Genomic DNA, 18713 nt, shown 5'->3' with positions numbered 1-18713 from the left:
TCTATATTCAGCTACATGAACTACTCGTAGATAGTCTGGAAATGACTGGAATCGATTATTATACACCTATCGCAATTAATCGAATCGCATAAGTGTGAGTCAATCAGAGGATCATAAAGATCATAAATTTCCGTTGAAGGTTTTGGCCGTTGGCTCAGTAAGACGAGTAAGACTGCGTAGTTTGTGATGATATGTTTACGACATTTAGGTATGTCGTGCAATTAATTCGATTAATTAGTAAGTAGGGACTTTGATTTGATGTTGTGAAACGAGAGTCGACATTTACGCATGAATTTACATCTGTGTGTTACTTATGTATATGGATAATGCTTACTATGCCCAGTGAAATTAGAGACAAATATTAACTCAGTGTTACTATGATACTTCATCCAAATCGTATTTCTGTATTTTAAGCATCTTTCGGCCAGTGTTATTGAAGGGGTAAAGATCTTCATTATAATCAATTAATTTGTAATTCTAGTAACAAAATGAAAACCACCTGGAGCATTATAAAATCAGACACAGGTAGAAAAATTAATAATGCAGGTATACAGTTTTAAACATTGATGGGAAGTTAACTGATAATCATGCTGTGATTACTGATTCTTTTAATAATTATTTTTGAACAATAGCTGAACAACATCAATACCAATAATGTTCAACAGCATTTTCTGTGATTTGAAGAAAACTTTTGACCCTGTCAATATTTGTCTATCTCTCTCTGCTTAAAGTAGAATTTTATGGAATAGTTGGCAAGGCCAGTGCATTGATAAAATCCTATGTGAAAGATAGGTACCAAAGGTTAAGTCTATTTTACTAATTGGAGGAATAATTTAACTTCAATATTAATTAATGATCTTGGTCTGTTATATGCTGGATGCCTAGTAATATACTTTTATGTTTCATTATTGTAGTCTTGTGTCATTAGTGTGCTGCATTCTTTCACATATATATTTGAAAACTCTATTAATGATTTACTCTCTGTGATTTGTCTTTGATAATATGTGTAATTGTTATGGGTTAAATATAATTAATTTTTATTTATATCATTGATGGAACTTGTCCAGTTGTCTTTGACTATTACTATATCCACTGTTCTTCCAGCCATGTAAGGATTAATGAAAAGTAAATAAATGAATGAATGTCTGTTTTAGTACATGATGTAATGTAGCACCTACACCATGTTTGTAATGTTTACTGATGAATTATTTCAAGGTTTTGAGGCAATATGTAATAATCTTACAGGGCTATGGTATGGGCAGGAAGAGTTGGGGTATCCTGTACTACTGATTCTGCTAGAATGCTGCACAATAAAGTTCTGTGCAACAAGCATTTCTCTGAAAGTGATTTCACTACAGCTGAAAGGGCACGCCTTAACAGATGTGCAGCAACCCTTAATGCTCTAGTGGCTACAGGTTAGCACTATATGTTTCCTATATGAATGAAGTGACTAATAATGAGGACTAGTTTTCAAAGTTACTGCCTCAGAACCCAGTTTTAATCAAACAAACATCATTATCATCTGACTTGAATTGACTTCTGAAACTGTATATCAATATACAAGTTATGTAGAATATGTCACAAATACTATTTTTAGGATAATTAAAAAATATTTGAAGAGCTGACAACACTATCAGTGATATGATTAAGGTGAATTAGGTGGCAAAGATTTTAATATGAGGAATAATGTAATGAAATGTAAGTTTTGTATAATGTTAGTCCATTGTAAAGTAATGTGTTATTTTCCAATGTAATGAAACCAATTCACCACATAAGGAGGCACACCAACTTCTGTCCTCCCCCGCCCCCATTCAGGTGGTTGCAGCAGCGAATACATGGCAACAGCTGTGTTTGTTGAGGAGGTTGACAACCTCTTCGATACTTTCAATGGTGGAACAAGTGTTGGCCAAGGGAAAGCACTGCGTTGCCCACTCAGTGACAACAGTCCCCATATAGAGCTCTGGAAAAGGGCAAGTATGGGGATAAAGAGTTGGATCTTCCTCAAGGATGGTAAATCTGCCTTTCTTCATCCTCCTCCTTCACAGAATGGGTGGCTAATTGACATCGCTGCTGCCCAGTATGTGTGGAGGACACTGAAAGAGGCGGGTTTTCAGTACCTTCTCACCAAAACCCTGAATCAGGACCCCCTGGAGAACACATTTGGAGCTATTCGTTTAAACTGTGGTTCAAACAATAACCCGACTGTGGGACAGTTTGTAGATGCCCTGAAGACTAGCATCATCAATGGCCTTGCATTTAGAGGACTAGGAGAAACTAATTGTGAGGATGATGGTGCTACTCTTCTGGATAATCTACAGTTGCTTTTCAGGGCACCTGAAGCTGCTTCATGAAATCCTTCCACAAGTCATGACAAGGAAACCGTTGCTGGTGTGCCTGAGAGTTTCCATGTTGCTCTGCAAGTACAGATGGACATTAGTCCTGCAGTAGCTGCTGGTGACATAGAAGTGTTCTCAGTAACTTATGTCAGTGGTTCCATTGCCAGACAGGTGCTTCGTGGTGTCAGCTGTGATGCATGCAAGACATACCTGACATCTGAAGTGCTGCTATCAGCCAATGTCTTCATATATTTCAAGGAGTGCAGTGATACAGAACAGTCTCTCACATGTCCTTCTGAGAATCTTGTGGAGACTGTTGGTACTGCTGTAACTCTGATGGAGTCTATAATGACAGAGGCTGCCCACTTGAATTCAGTGGAGCAGCATATCACAGCTGCCATCAAGAGCACTATTGACTTCGAGTGGATTAGGTGTTCTGGCTGTTCACTTCACCACCAACGAATAGTAGATAGCATTGTGAGATGTCTCACACAAATTTACATTCCTTGGTGGTGTAAGCGAAGAAACAGGTTGATGACTGAAGCAGCCAGGCAAAGGGCTACAGAGAGGAAGATAAAGATACTGTCTCATCGGTAAGTCATTAGGAAAGTAATGCTTCTTCATTTTTCCCTTATAATGGCCTGCCCATACCAGCCCTGGAAATTGACAGAGAGCAGTTATGAAATTACTGGAAGAATATGTGTGCCAGCTACTCACCTGAGCATCATTAAATGTTTCATAAGTTGGAGAAAGTATCTCTGGTGACAAGCAGTTGCAGTGCAGCAACAGAAACTACTGTGCAGCGAATGATAACATTGTCATCCACAGTTCAGTTACACACAAGAAACCTACTGTGAACTTGAGCTCCATCTCTTTCCTGCTTTGCAAACATGTTGCAGTGAATGAAACATGGTCAACCACAGTTCGATTACATACACGAAACTTATTTTGAACTTGAGCTCCATCTCTTCTCCTCTTTGCAAACATGTTTCCTTTGTCTCAGAATATTAGAACTTCACTGGGTCAGAGATCATTCTGGCCTTTATCTTCAAGAAATTGTATTTCAATCGAGTGTATGGGAAATTGTTTTCTTACACACATGGGTCTTCTTTATGTGTAGGTAAGAATGAAGAGCCATTACTTTATAACTGACTTGCAAAGTTCAGGTTATCCACCTCAGTGTGAAACTCTGAGAAGCAGAATCAGTATCAGGGTTGAATGTGGGTAGGACTATTTATGTAATTTCTTTACCTATTTCATTTTTGTTGCATTGTTATTCACTTCTCTTGTTATAGGTGTATTCCTTCTCTTGCTTTTGCCATATAATGCTACCTGTACTGGACTGGTGATATTGAACATAAGATTTTCAATAGTAATTGCATTTCTTTAACATATATTTTGCTATATAATCATATCCAATACTGAAGTGGAAGTTGAAGAGATACTAGATTGTCAGTATTCATTACATTTTTTTGTAAGATATGTTACTTTTGCCATATAATCCTTTCCGTTACTGAACCGGTATATGAATATATACCAGATTTTCAGTATTCATTACATTTTTTTGTAAGATATGTTACTTTTTCCATATAATCCTTTCCATTACTGAACTGGAATATGAACAGATGCCAGATTTTCAGTATGCAATATATTTCTTTAAGATATGTTGTTATTTCTGCCATATTGTTCTGCCCAGTACTGAATTGGTGAAGATGCATATATATCAGATTTTCTTATATCATTAAATGCAGTCTTAGTCTTGTTGACGAGTGTATTTCACATTCTTGAATTCCATCATTCTAATGAAAATAGTAAGAAATGGGAACATGAGTATTGTTTCTTACAATATATGATTTATAATACTTAAATGTAACCGAAAAAAACTGTGTTCTGTATGGCTTTCAATTGTAAATTATGAGGATTAATATATGTATCTCTGATGGAAACAGAATTTTTTTCAAGTTTCCCCACCTTCAGCTTTCCTAAATACAAGTATTCCATGTATGTCACAGTTCACAATGTTCAGTGCCTTTGGTTAAAGAGGTGTTTCATGTGAAAGAAAGACTATGACTTTCCAGGCACTGATGACAAACTTTCTCCAGATAAATAATTTGCAACCTAATCTCTTCTACTCCAGAGCTGCAGAGGCTCGTATTCCACTGTTATTTCTTTTTGGAAAGGGAGTGGGGAACCAAGTTTAATAGAACTTCACTCAAGTCCAACCGAAAGGATATGGGTAAAGTGATATTAAACTTTCTTATGCAGCTGAGCCCTTCTTGAGAAGCTGCCAATTGTGCAGCCACTCAAGAATTTTCTAGCCTTTTGTAGAACCTGAAGGTTCATTACTGTGTTCACAAGAGCCCTCCACTGGTCCCTATCCTGAGGCAGATCAATCCAATCCATACCATACCATCTTATCTCACTAAGATAAATTTTAATATTGTCCACCCACCTACGCCTTGGTCTTCCCAGTAGTCTCTTTCCTTCTGGCTTTCCCACCAATATCCTATATGCATTCCTCGCCTCCCCCATTCGTGCTACATGCCCTGCCAACCTCATCCTCCTCGACTAGTGATATTGAACACGAATGGGGGAGGCGAGGAATGCATGTAGGATATTGGCGGGAAAGCCAGAAGGAAAGAGACTCTGCAATACAAGAGATCTGGTTGTGAAAGTATTTATTGCAAGAAGTGAAAAAAAGAATTATAAGTGGGCGAGGGGGAGCACTCAAAATAGTTGCTAAGGTAGCATACCTTCTTACCGATTGTGCTCTCGGCCCTGGAGGCCATTTTAAATTTAGTTGATGTAAGTTGAAAATAGATTGCAGCAGCATTGCACCAAGGTGTCATGGCGGCCATGTTGCCAACCAATAACATGGGAGTTATTGTGAAGTTGTGAACGTTGCGAAGGTGTGTGTGTGTTAAGTGTACGTAATGAGTTCAAAATGTTTTGATTCCAAAGCGATGTTTAGATAGTTGTATTATGAAGCCGTTTCGTGTTTAATTACGGAAAATAATGGCTGTATGTACATTTTTTACGTATTAACGTTATTTCTGTTGTAATAGCCTTATTCGTTCAAGCGAAATAAATATGTGTAAATTCGGGATTCCTGTGGAGAGAAATTACATCCCCAGCAAACCTAGTCTATCTGCGTACGTTCTTACAAACACGAAAGAAATTTGGAACTTATATGCTCGATACTAAGAAAGTGAGTTGGGTTTGTGAAAGGTAAGGTATATCATCGCCTTGGAGAAAGTTAAGTGCTTCATTGGTCATTGTGAATCATGAAGCGTCCAAATATGGCAACATTTTGAAAGCGTGAACTGCAGTTAAATGCGAATGGCGTAAATCGAAAATGTGGGAGTTTGAACAACGGGCAAACATCAAGTTCTGCCAAAAACTAGGCAAATCCCCTAGCGAAACGTTCAACATGATGAAGCAAGTGTATGGCGAAGAAGCTTTCAGCCGCAGTGCCGTGTTCAAGTGGCACCAACGTTTTGCGCAGGGGAGAGACAGTTTGGAGGATTATAAGCGTAGTGGTCGACCACAGTCGGTCAGAACTGAACGCAAGATCGAAGAAGTTGCAACGTTGGTACGTGCCAACCGCTCCCAACCGATAGATGATATCGCAGCCGCAGTAGGGATAAGCCATGGTACGTGCCACAAAATTCTGACTGATGACCTGAACATGTTGCGTGTTACCGCCAAGAAAGAAGAAACCGCGACAGGACGGGTCAAAAGGCAAGGTGATGCTTGAACTGTTTTTCGATTCATTGGGAATTATCCCAGAGGGAGGAACTGTAAACAAGGTCAGGAGCAAGGAGATCCTTATCCCTCTACTGGATTCAGTTTGTTGTAAGCGCCTACAGGGTAACTGAATTGACAATGGGATTGATTCCCCTGAAGGAAGCTGTTCAAGAACTGGCATACAACTGTGACCATAGAGTTGGATGTGAAACCACTACAGCATCCAGCTTTATGCTGTCCTGATGCCACTCTGCTAAAACTGATGACAGTATTGCTGTGTCCTGGAAATGAATTTCAATATTTGAAACTTGAAATGTTTTAAAATTTTACTTTTGTAAGTGTTGTAATTTATTAAGCATTGCTGATTGTAATTATATGGCATTTTAAAGAGCCCTACCCTTGGTCAAGAGTGCAAATTTTGAGGCTCAGAATTGAATAATCTTCATCTTCCTATTGTATTGTTTTTTTTTGTTTGTTTGTTGTTGTTGTTGTTGTNTTTTTTTTTTTTTTTTTTTTTTTTTTTTTTTTTTTTTTTTTTTTTTTTTTTTTTTTTTTTTTTTTTTTTTTTTTTTTTGTAGCTTCATGTGTTTCCCTCAACACTAAGTGACAAAATAGACATTAACACTTTCCCCTGCACATACTGATTCCAAGTTTTACTATAAGGAGAGCAGTTCATTTTAAAGTCATTTAAATTTTATACATTTTAGTGATGTAAGACATAATCTTCTGAGGACAAGTGGATGTAACTCATGAAAAATTCAATTTATGTAACTCAGAAATTGTTAATTTATACAGACTTTATATAATCAACACAGTATTAGTACTCACCCCAGTGATGACGGATCTGACCACCTGTCTCCTAACAATATTTTTTTGATATTATACAGAGTCCATACACAAAAAGATAAAATTTGTATATTTGTAAGCATGCTCAAAACTGTCCAGTACACAAATCGGTCAATATTAGCTTTTTTTCAGTTTTGTATTTCCACCCCTCTTCCTTGGTGATATGCCAGAAAGCCATTAAACAAAGAGGGATGTTGCATTGCTTGCTTTTGTTTTCAGTCTGAATGCCATGTACTGGCAGTGTTTTCCATTTCTTTGCCATGTGTTGTGCATAGATTTTCATGTGACCCTAAATTTTTTGAGACATTGAAGAGACCTGGGCATGGCAGTGCCTGATGGCAAATTGCATTTCTACCCTTTCTATTTCTGTGATGTAAAGTTACTGATCAGCTGTCAAATGAGATTTCTTCTGCAGTGCAGTTGTATATTGCATATGCAGTCTTTGGTGGCTTGTTCCTCATATCAGACAAAAGAGAACCATCAGCAACAGATATGTTATGTTTGCTGTGAAGTGAAAAAGATATTTCCACCATGTTTATGATGACCAGTTAACACCATGATGTGGGATTTGTGGTTGTCATAGCTTGCTATCTGCTTCATGCTGGTTTCTTGCTTCACTTATTCTTCAGCCTTGAAGTTCAGTGTACTAAGTTCCTCTACATTTGCATGAAACATCATTTCACTTCTAGTGGACTACACAGTATTATATCCCTTATATATATATGAATTTGTGAATAACATATATCTAATAAGATCTAAAAGTTTGTGACGATGGTAAATTGTTACAATTAATATGTTGTTGGACATTATCCATCATCTTGTCTGCTCTTAAAAACCCGTCCTGTTTATTTTAAAAAACACGTTTCAGGGACTGGATACTGTCCCCGTCTTCAGGTAAAACCTACTCAGTTGGGTCCAATAGAGAGAGCTAGCCCCTAGCTCCTGACAACTATGCCAGTTTTAGAAGGGGTTCATAAAACAAGCACAACTCAAACCATCTGTGAGAGCTAAGCAATAGTGAAGCTATCACATATGAGGCCTTGCACCAGAGAAGTATCTTGAATGAAATCATACCTGGAGAGAAGCATTACTTCTTGTGGTACGAACACATGAAACAAATAGTTACCCACTCCAACTACACTTGACGGTGCTGTAGTCTCTTGACTTCTGCTGTGATGACAGGGGTCCAGATGGGAGAGATATCAACACTGGGTTGACTGATTGGATGGTCCAGCAGAGACATATGGGCTGATTCCTTGTATTTCCTGTATGTGGTTTTGGGTTAGCTCTGCAAGACCTTCACTTCATTCCAACAAATTTTGTGGTCTTCCTCGTGTGCATGTTGGGCCAATTTAGATTTTCCCAGCAAACCCTGTGTCATATGATATATGTGCTCCTTAATGCGTACTTCTAGGGGTCTGCTAGTTTCACCGATGTAACATCTTCCGCAGTCACAAGGGATGCTATACACACACTGCTTCGTTTTTTGGGCATCTAACAGGTCCAGTTTTCATTAATGTCCCCCGGAGTGTATGTTTTGTTTTGAAGATTGTTCTAAGCTGAAAACGGTTCCTGATGTGTCTGAATTTCTCGGCGATACCCTTGACATACGGAATGACTACAGTGCCCCGGTATGTTCTGTCTGAAGAGGGATGATTTCTTGTCGATGGCTTCAATACAGAGTCCATGAATTCTTTAGGATATTCACTGAGCATCAGGTCATGTCTTATGTTTCTGATTTCTTTACTAAAATCCTTCTGGTTTTGACATATGATCTTCGCTTTGTTGACCAAACTATGTACAACTCCCCTTTTCACGTGGTGTGGGTGATTGGACTTGGAAGTTAAGATAACGACCAGTATGAGTAGGCTTTTGGTACACTTTGGTGGTCAGTTTTGCACCCCGTTTCATAACCAAAATGTCCAAGAATGGAAGTGCATTGTTAACTTAACTTCCATGGTGAATTTGATGGTAGGCCTGATCTTGTTAATATGTTGAAGAAATTCCTGTAGCTTTTTCAGCCCATGTGGCCATATCACAAACCTGTTGTCGACATATCTCAGCCATTAAGCAGGCTTGTAATCAGCTGTGTCTATTGCTGTGTCTTCAAAATGCTCCATGAAAATATTACTGACCACTGGAGATAGTGAGAGACTACAGCACCATCAAGTGTAGTTGGAGTGGGTAACTATTTGCTTCATGTGTTCATACCACAAGAAGTAATGCTTCTCTCCAGGTATGATTTCATTCAAGATACTTCTCTGGTGCAAGGTCTCATATGTGATAGGTTCACTATTGCTTAGCTCTCACAGATGGTTTGTGTTGTGCTTGTTTTATGAACCCTTTCTAAAACTGGCATAGTTGTCAGGAGCTAGGAGCTAGCTCTCTCTATTGGACCCAACAGAGTAGGTTTTACCTGAAGACGAGGACAGTTTCCAGTCCCTGAAACGTTGTGTTTTTTAAAATAAACAGGACGGGTTTTTAAGAACAGACAAGATGATGGATAATGTCCAACAACATATTAATTGTAACACATATCTAGTTCAGATTTTTTTTTACATATGCCTTCACAGTTTTATTCTGATGCTTTCTGGCATACAGCCATTTCAGAATAGTTCCATGTATCTCCCAGGTAAAAGTAATCTCATAGATCCACAACATTATCATCCAAACAAATGAGTGTGTATGACTGTAATACATCTCGTGATGCAAAAATACTGATTCCAGATGATATGGTTGCCTTAATCTCAGCCTTAGAAAATTTTTCTCTTTATTGGATAAGTTCTGGACATGTTATAAGACCAGTATAATTGGAAGATGTTAATTTGTGGCAGTCACTTTATGTCAGTTCACCTGCTGAACAGGGCCTGATTGTGCATCTTCACTGCAGAAATGTGTATGATTAAATTATTAATCATAGATAAGGAGCAGAATAATTGTGCAAAACTTGATGTTGCTGTAAAGCTAAATTTATTTCAGAAGAAACCAGAATTACAGAAGATGTGTAAGCTGTTATTTCCATATTTCAGGTTATGTCACATACACAAATACATGCTTTACAATGTAATAACTAATTAGCCATGAATGTTTGTGGCACTTCCCAGTGCAGTAAATATTATTCAGGTGTTTAACTGATACATCTTTTCATCACTCATAACAGCAACATCATAATGTTGAAGCTGCCACACTGAAGCATGTGCATAGGTATAGTATGTATACTTATACAGCAAGTGTAAACAACCATGGAGTAGGAATTTCCTTTTAAAATAAATAAGGTGTGAAATTTTGTGTTGTAATGTGACACTGCTACACACACACACATGTGCATGCATGTATGTATTAATGTGCTTAACACAAGTTATGAAATGTATACACAGCATAATGATTCTGGTGCTTTAGTTCCATTATTGTCTCTAGATTTTAAAGTTGTGAATGTTAACAATTGATGCTGTAGATAGTACACAACAGATAACTGCAATCAAGACCACTGATAAGTCTATTTTAGGTGCGTCTTTCTGCTTTTTAGACACCAGGTACATAAGGACTATAAATAAGCAAGATTTTTTTTTGTATTCTCTTTTCTTAATCACATTTTTCTGATACAGTTGATGTGTTTATTTTTGTGTTGAATGATCTGTTATGATTGAGGATAAAACTTTGGCAAAACAGTTAAATGTAATCAATTAAATATATATTTATATAATATAGAAGAGTTTATGTGGGAGGAAGTTTCATTTAATTATTGTGAATGAGATATTCTGATAATATTCATGTGTACTGAGAGAACCGTTGTTGATTGTTTGGTAATCCTCATGTCTCTGGAAACCATTGTTATGTGCTGAATATAATACCAGGAAATGTAAGCATGGTATAATGATTCTTTTTTAATCATGTTGGAAAAACTGCAATCCATGTGAGGAAAAAAAATGTATTGTGGTTAAATGTGTGTTTGGAGGTACAGACTGGAGTGCGAATAGACCTCTTTGTAAAGTGTCCATTAATTCTGTCCAGTTTGAATCAAAACTGAAAAGCACTGACATTTTATTAACACTAGCCACTATCAAACTTAATTAAAATATGTACTACTCTTAAGTTCCTTCGTGAGTACAAAGGAGCAAATGTAACAGGCATTCTGCAGGGTTGGGTACACAGATAAAGACACGTGAACGCATAAGTATGTACACATTCTCTTTCTCTCACTTATATAGATCACCCAGTCAAATGAGAAGTATTTATAACCACCTATTTATGTTAGTGTAACTGTGTGTAATTACAAAATGACTGAAATGTAATTGATTAGAAGAATTTTCTTTAGAATTGTAGTGTAATATAAAGTCTAGCAGTAATTTTATTTTCATGATGTTACATGTTATTCCATTCCACTATTTTTAGAACACCCATAATTATTAGCTTTCATAATTGAAAACACTACAAATTATGTACAGTTTCAACTGTAGGAATATTGTTTTCTCTACATAAAAGTCAAAATTTAAGCTTATGGTTTTTTAATGATATACTTTCTGTGTAAAATTGACTTTTTAATTAATTACACTTTATTAGACTGCCCTCCCAATATGTTGCACATTACTGAAAGTTGTAACTAATGAAGTGTTTACTTACTCTCAGTAAATTGAAAGAAAAATACAGCTCCTTAGTTACTCGTATATCAGTATCATGTTATGAATATATCGTGACGTGGATGGCACAATGGGAAGTGGGGGTCACGTGAAGTTTGTGGTCTCGCGAGTGACGTTACATACCTCCACTCCTTCCATCAGTACGCAACATTCGGTGGGCGCTACCCCCCACCCCCGCGGTGATGTGGAAGCGCTGCCTAGTGTGACGTAACACGCGACACCGCTGTTGACACAGGCAACAGCGAACGGTATAAAAAGCCGGCTGAGCAGTGTGTGAGACAGTGTGTGATCAGGAGTGACACAGTGCAGATTGTAGCAGTCGCCGAGTTCAGTTGTAGTGAGTGAATTGTGAACATGAAGAATACCGATAGTATGAGAAGCTATTGGGAGTATGTAATACAGTGACACTGGTATAGCTCCCGTATCATACTGTGAATACATGTAGACTACTGAGGACAGTGTGAAGAGATTTGTGTGTAGGGTTTGTAAAGTGTGTAAACCTGTAACAGTGTTATAATTAATTGTAGTTATGATCTGTAGGTTGTTAAATAAACCAATTAACAATCCGAACGGCGTCATCAGTAGCGAAACAAGTTACAATATTAATTCAGAGTATTAGTACATATTCACAAAATATTATTATGTAACAGCCTAATGCTATATGGTATTAACAAGTTTTGCTTGGTTTCCTTTGGTACAAATGTTATGACTTCTTCACCTTAAAGAAATGGGAGTTATGTCAGTTCAGATACATGGAATACAACATGTCATTTTATATAGCCTTTGGCAACTTGCATAGCAGGAATAAATTGCAATGCATTCAGTTCATTTCATAGATCACAGTACACAGTTTCCCAGATTAATTTCAGGTACTTTCTTTCGGTTGTATATATTTCTTCCAGAAGCTAAGAATTAAAGGTTTCTTCCGGATGCCTTCTTGTTTTTTTTTTTTTATGTCTGTGTAAATGGTCTCTAGTTGAAAGTCCCAAAGTTTGTTGATAGTCCCTGTTCCTTCCTCCATGCTGCAAGGCGTTGGGCATACCATGCCTGAAAACATACATGGATAGACTTTCAGTGAATGTAACACATGACTGTTCAAAGTTTGTGTTCAGTAGCATGAAGTTTAAAAATGAAGGTGAGGTAGAGTAAACATTGTGACAGTATAAGGTATATATGAGCAGAAGTGAAGGAGTGAAGACATTTTTAAAACAGCACTGAATAAGGTGATGGACATAAATACTATGAATTATCCCTCAATTGCAAATACTTTTGAGTTCATTGTCTTCTGAGAAGCAGTAATATTGTATGACATTTAATATGGCTGGTCTGGTGGTTGAATGCACTGTAGAAGAACTGTTCTGTGATCTGATTTTTATAGTCAGAATGTATAGAATTTATGAATGAATGGCAGTTGAATATGGTGATGACTGTGAGCCAGACAAAAGTTTACAAATATATGAACAAATTCAAACGAGGACTGATGAATGTTGCTGATAATATGCATTCTGGGTGAAGGTTTTGGAATGGATGAGTCAGCAATCTGCAGTCATATCTGGGACAACTGAAATATCAGTTAGATGAAATTACAATTGAAAAGAGCACCAGTCATGGACAGCAGGACAGGGATTGCTTATGACTGCGCTAAAGGCATATTTCACACAATTAGTTGCTGTTCCGTGTAGAAGGTCTGGACCAACCTGCACATCTGTTTCCTGCAGGCCTGTTTCAGCTGCTAGCAGAACCAAGTCTGTGCTGTGTGGATTCTTGACACGCCCAAATTGTGCCTCTAACACTTGCTCCTGTTCGACACTGAGATGCACAACCCGGATCTCCGAGTTACTCTTTGGAGACAGTTGGGGAGACACAGATTTCAGCATCTGTAAAACCAATCAGAAATATTTAATATCATACTTAAAAATATGTTGTTTGTTGTGTAATATTGTTGTTGAACTTGGTTTCTCATGTTAAAGAAAGAACATAGGTTGGTGTGTTTAAAAAAGATTGCTGGAGATAATATTTGGACCTAAGAAGGAGCAAATAATAGGAAATGATAGAACCACATAATGAGGTGCTTCATAATTTAAACTTGCCACAAAATATTGATTAGGGCAATCAAATCAAGCAGGATGAGGTGGGTAGGTCACAGAGCATGCACAAAAGAAAACGATGCATGTAGATGGCAACAGACAACTTAGGAGACTAGGCACAAATGGGAGGATAATAGTGAGATTAATCTCAGAAATAGGATGTGAGAATGTGTACTTGATTTATCTTAATCAGAACCAGGTTCTGTTCTGTATGTTCTAGTTGTCTAAAAGGCAAGAAATGCCATGCCTACCTGAGTGATTACTAGCTTTTCAGGAAGGATATACTCAATGGAGTCCAGTGGTGAGGAGTTCTTAATGTGCAGGCGTGCACTTAACAAGCTGTTAGCTGGAAGAATCAGGGATTATGGGATTGGCAGACATGGGGGGAAGGTAAAGCTGTCCCTGCAAAGAGGTGAAGGCCCATAGGGTTGTAAGACTTTGAAGCTTCTGCACTCCTGTTATTCGTTTGTGTTAGAGGCTGAGTCAGCCCCAGGGCCATAGTGCAGCTGGAAGGATTTGGTCAATTAAAATATCTGATTACCTCATGTAGGGGAGGTATGGGAAATGCAATCAAAATTTTTGTCAGTAAACCTGAATGAATTCTCACTTTGGAGATGGAGGCAAAGATTTTAGTATTACATTAAGGTTGATCTTAAGCAGGATTTGGGGATGTGGACTAGATTTGCCTGGCTCAGGATATGGTCCAGTGGCTGGCTCTCGTCAGTACAGAAATTACTTTCAGGTTCCATAAAAGTTGGATAATTTTTTGACCAGTCTAGTGACCGTCAGCTTCTGAACAAGTAACACTAGTCCACAGAGTTGGTTGGAACAGTCAGTATTCATGTAGGTATATTACTTATATACTCCATGTAAGAGTATGTGCAAATGAAAGTACGAGGGTTGGAACTTTTAATAGTGGCAACTATTTATTTATGACTGATACAAAATAGATGCATGTTTCGAAGTTTTACTGCCCTTCACTGTAGTCACCAGCATTGTGTACAACCCGTTGCCAGCCATGTGGAAGTCGTGGGGTACCTTTAGCAGCGCGTGTTGTGTTGATTGTTCGAATGGAGCGGTCTAGAACAGTTCTGAAGCGAATGCTACGAAGTGGTTCCTTCATCTTAGGAATCAAGTCGAAGTCACAAGGGCTTAAGTCCGGTGAGTATGGTGGATGGTACAGCACTATCAAGTCTTTAATCTCATCATATCCGGACTGAAGTCTGGTTTATCCTTGGATGTGTGAATTAACTATGGATAAAAGGCTAAATTTTTAATAAATTCAGCAGTTTATTGGTCGATATTAATATTTAACTACGCTGTATCAAATACCGAAGTGATGCCGTCTTTAGGATAAAGGATATCGGTAACCTAATACAGAATATCGGATATTTTAACATCAAAACCGACGGGTGAGATATCTAATACAAACCGGTTGCTTCCGTACCAGAGAACACGTCCTTCGGGCTTGAAAAGGAAGTGGTTTCAGTCTTCTGCTCTGCGTTCCTTTTCTCCCGTTTCTTTCATAGTCCACTTTCTTTTATTTGATTTATTTTCCATTTTGCTGTTATGGTTTGTAAAGACGCCAGATATGTTAACTATTTTCATGAAGGCTGATTAATTGCTAAACCTGAGCATTTTTTTAACGCATGAGATTTTTCATCACATAGTTGCCTGCTCAAGGTATGACGTAGGCCTACATTCTAAGAATAATTTGGAATGTTCAGTAATTCGTTTGTGAAAACCAAACAATTTGGCGAGTAGCTATTTTTTTTCACTTCCTCCTCCCACTTTTTCAGCCGCATACTGCGGCAGATTTCTTTCTACAGCTTTACCATTATTAGAGACTTCCCATAACTGAAGACATGTATCATGCAAGTGGATGCTGAAGCCAGAGGGTTTCCCATTGCCGTCTTTAACCATGGTGTAGCTCATACCCAAGGCTTTCTGTATTACTATGCTTCTGTTAGATCTGTTGTATATCCGTGACCTTCAAGATGTGAAATGAGAACACGAAAGGGAGTGTGGGTCGTATTTACGAGCAGCAGGTCGAAATACGCGATATCTTCTGCTTGTTTCGGATTCTGTGTAAAGGTGAATGTGGGCCGCCATTCACGTCATGAGAATGGTTATGTGCTGGAAACGTGCCCGAAACAAGACATGACGTGGGCTTAAGTAGTTTGAAAGAAGACATTCACAGGCTGCATGTAGGTCAAGTTAAATGGTGTTGATTACAATCACTTACGCTCATAAATGTGTAGGCCTTGAGTATCCTGTATGCTGCTCAAAGTATTGTATCTCCGATATAGACAATGAAATGACTACACAGCTTCTAGACACTGAGGAGCCGCATTGCACCTTAGGCACCTATGCGCAATAAAAATATATTTGTTCCTATTTCCAATTTTTTCCTCATACGTCTCCACCTTTATGTGGTCTTCTTTTTCTTTCATTTTATAATAGAAAAGGATGACCTAAATAGCCAATTTAGAATGACATTTTATTAACAAATTCCAATAACAAATACAATTAATTCCCAGTTTTGGAGGGGCTTCTGATATTTGCATAGAAATTAGGCTTACAGAAAGACGGCGAGATAGTTGGGAGTCTGTTTCGTTAGGAAACACTTCAAAATGACCTAGTGGTACGAAACCCGAAGAACTGCAGGTTGTGTTAGGTCTAGGCCGCGCCATAGCTCAAGCGGTTAGTCGCTGGCTTCCCACCGCGGCGTCCCGGGTTCGATCCCGGGTCTGGTCAAGTGGGATTTGTGGTGGACAAAGTGCCGTGCCGTGCATGGAAGCAATTGAAGCATTGCTTCCGTAGTTAGAAAACGAAAAGAAAAGAAGTCATATATAATTAATTCAATTTGAATAATAAAGATTTGAATATTGTAATTTAGCGTGTGTTCCTGCTGAAGGCCACATGCCTCCTCCCTTTCCCTGCTTGGTGGAGCGGACCAAGTTTCCTTTCGTTAATCTTCGTAATAATTCGTCTAATCCGAAGGGGCGAAGGGAAGCAAATTTCGGTTTGCTGGCTAGACCAGCGAAAGAATGTGTTCCTTAGATGGTTATGTGAAAATTAACTGTTTGTTTGTGATTTCAGTCTTGTTGGGTGTTATAGGTAACTTTAAGTTTTATTAAAATATTTTAATTGCATATTTATATGGCGTAAGATTGTATTTATGATCGTATTTTTACGCATCAGATAGAAGCAATCCGCGTTTAAGGAAAGCAAGTCTGATATTGTGGTACGAGGGGCAGGGGCGTGATTGGACTACACGCACAGGTCACAGCTAAAATGAATTCTGCCAGACAACGCGACTGCGACTGTGCAATCGAAAGCCTTTTAAAACGGGGGTTTAATAGCAGGGACTTTTCTGAAAAGAAAATTATAGAAAGAGGACGACCGACATGAGAGTTGCCAGAACTTAAAGCACACACCAAATTCTGTGTGAGGAAATTTAATTTGGAACAGTATTCTAAAACAGAGTGGCTATCCGGTTCTCGTAATATAGGAAAATTGTTTTGTTGGCCATGCCTGTTGTTTCTCAATTAAAAAAAATGTATGGAACAAGACTGGGTTTGGTGATATCAACAACCTTCATAGAGCATTGAAACGACATGACAACTCTCAGACTCGCATTATTTCAACAATGTAACTTATGTTCGGGAAATCTGCAACTGACTGTCAACTTGACAATCAAAAGCGCCTGACGATACTACAGCAGAATGAAAATGTGAAAGAAAATAAATAAATAAATAATGAAACGCTTGATTGACATCATCTTCCATTTAGGAAGGTGGCAACTTGCCCTCCGTGGTCATGACGAAAGCGTGCATTCTATCAACCAAGGTAATTATGTCGAATTAGTTCACTTGTTGACGAAATATGATAATAAACTCAATGTTCACCTTGAGAACAGTACAGTATTTACAGGTTTATCGAACAGAATACAAAACGACCTCATTGACTCAATAAGTGACGTATATTTTGGTGAGTTGATTGCTATCAGTTCGTTTATTAGATACCACTGCTTCCCTTACCTAAAATAGTACCGCACGCCACTGGTCCCACCCCACTAGCATTAAAAAAATTATGTTGGGTCTGCGCCTAAGAGACAGGATACGGCGATTATGAATTAATAGGGAGTAATATGGGGAGAATCAGTGGTTGCCTGTTTTAAGATACTCGTATGTGCACAGCATTCGATTAGAGAAAGTTGTTTCTCATACTTTTTGATTGAGGAAGGGAAGCAACAGACGTTCGGTTCAAATGCCGAAATCGGAAGTTTTCGAAAGATGTGTCCAGATGTTAGAGGCTGGTATGGTCAAATATTTTAGTCTGCAAACAGTAAAAAGTAAAGCTATCCCTGTACCAGGCCGTGAAGGCCCATAGGGTTGTGAGACGTTGAGGGTCCCACATTATCTAGACAATGGGCTCAAAGATGGCGGTAAAGTTGTCAGCCATACGCGCCGGCCGCGCTTCACTCCCCAGGAAAATTATTTAATTAATTCCTGGTACATATTTCTGTTAAGAGGCTGAGTAAACCCCAGGGCCTAGTGCGGCTGGAAGGATTAGGTCATTAGGAAAACTCAAACTGTGACCTTAGTCTTAACTGTACAAGTCGACTGATGAGAAGTCGGACGAACAATTTCTACATTGCAAAGCCATCTGAGATTTCCGAACTATAAAACAGTTTCAGAGCACTGCACTGACGTGGATGTAGGACACGGAAGACTAATGGCTGGATAGCAGCCAGGCAGCAGGGTGAAGCAGTCATCCACTTAAACTATAAACGTTAAGTAAGGAAGGGAAAGACTATTTAGATTGAGTAATTTAAGCTCATTGACGCTCTCACAAAGAGACTCTTCAGTCAACTCTTGAAGTTATGCATACAGGTATACTGGAATCGGAGAGTTATTGACTGTCCTATTCTTTTGGAACCCATTCATATCATCTGGTTACTGGATCCAATCTTCCATCTTGATTTAATTACCCTGATTATACTGGGCATAAGCTCGTATATTTTCTCCAGCCTTTCACTTCCTCAATTTCTTTTT

The 18713-nt window shown here is 38.3% G+C and overlaps 2 protein-coding genes across 4 annotated transcripts in view; one reads left to right on the top strand and one right to left on the bottom strand.

Annotated features, from left to right (window-relative positions):
• The first annotated feature begins 104 nt into the window (after window positions 1–104).
• On the top strand, window positions 105–3488 carry LOC117282608. 3 transcript variants are annotated; one of them, XM_033752950.1, is made up of 3 exons: window positions 105–208; window positions 1246–1415; window positions 1816–3488. In XM_033752950.1, the coding sequence occupies exons 1-3, from the start codon at window positions 192–194 to the stop codon at window positions 2349–2351; spliced, it is 723 nt and encodes a 240-aa protein (XP_033608841.1). In that variant the 5' UTR covers window positions 105–191; the 3' UTR covers window positions 2352–3488. The 3 variants fall into 3 exon arrangements, with proteins under 3 accessions (XP_033608841.1, XP_033608843.1, XP_033608842.1); XM_033752952.1 differs by having other exon boundaries at window positions 105–237; XM_033752951.1 differs by having other exon boundaries at window positions 105–441.
• Window positions 3489–12489: 9001 nt separating this feature from the next.
• Window positions 12490–18713, bottom strand: part of LOC111868189 — a 26024-nt gene continuing 19800 nt past the window's right edge. The window contains exons 2-3 of the mRNA XM_023858623.2: window positions 13264–13443; window positions 12490–12613 (exon numbers count right to left, since the gene is read on the bottom strand). Coding sequence (XP_023714391.1) covers window positions 12539–12613; window positions 13264–13443 — 255 coding nt within the window. The 3' untranslated portion in view covers window positions 12490–12538. The remainder of the gene's footprint in view (window positions 12614–13263; window positions 13444–18713) is intronic.

This window comes from Cryptotermes secundus, unplaced genomic scaffold (genome assembly GCF_002891405.2).
Source record: "Cryptotermes secundus unplaced genomic scaffold, Csec_1.0 scaffold52, whole genome shotgun sequence".
Lineage (NCBI taxonomy): Eukaryota > Metazoa > Arthropoda > Insecta > Blattodea > Kalotermitidae > Cryptotermes > Cryptotermes secundus.
This window is presented reverse-complemented; position numbering and strand designations above follow the sequence as displayed.

Excerpts from the sequence above, each read along its gene's own strand:
- LOC117282608 (XM_033752950.1), top strand. Across the intron at positions 1,416-1,815 it reads TAATGCTCTAGTGGCTACAG|GTGGTTGCAGCAGCGAATAC; the intron begins GTTAGCACTATA and ends GCCCCCATTCAG.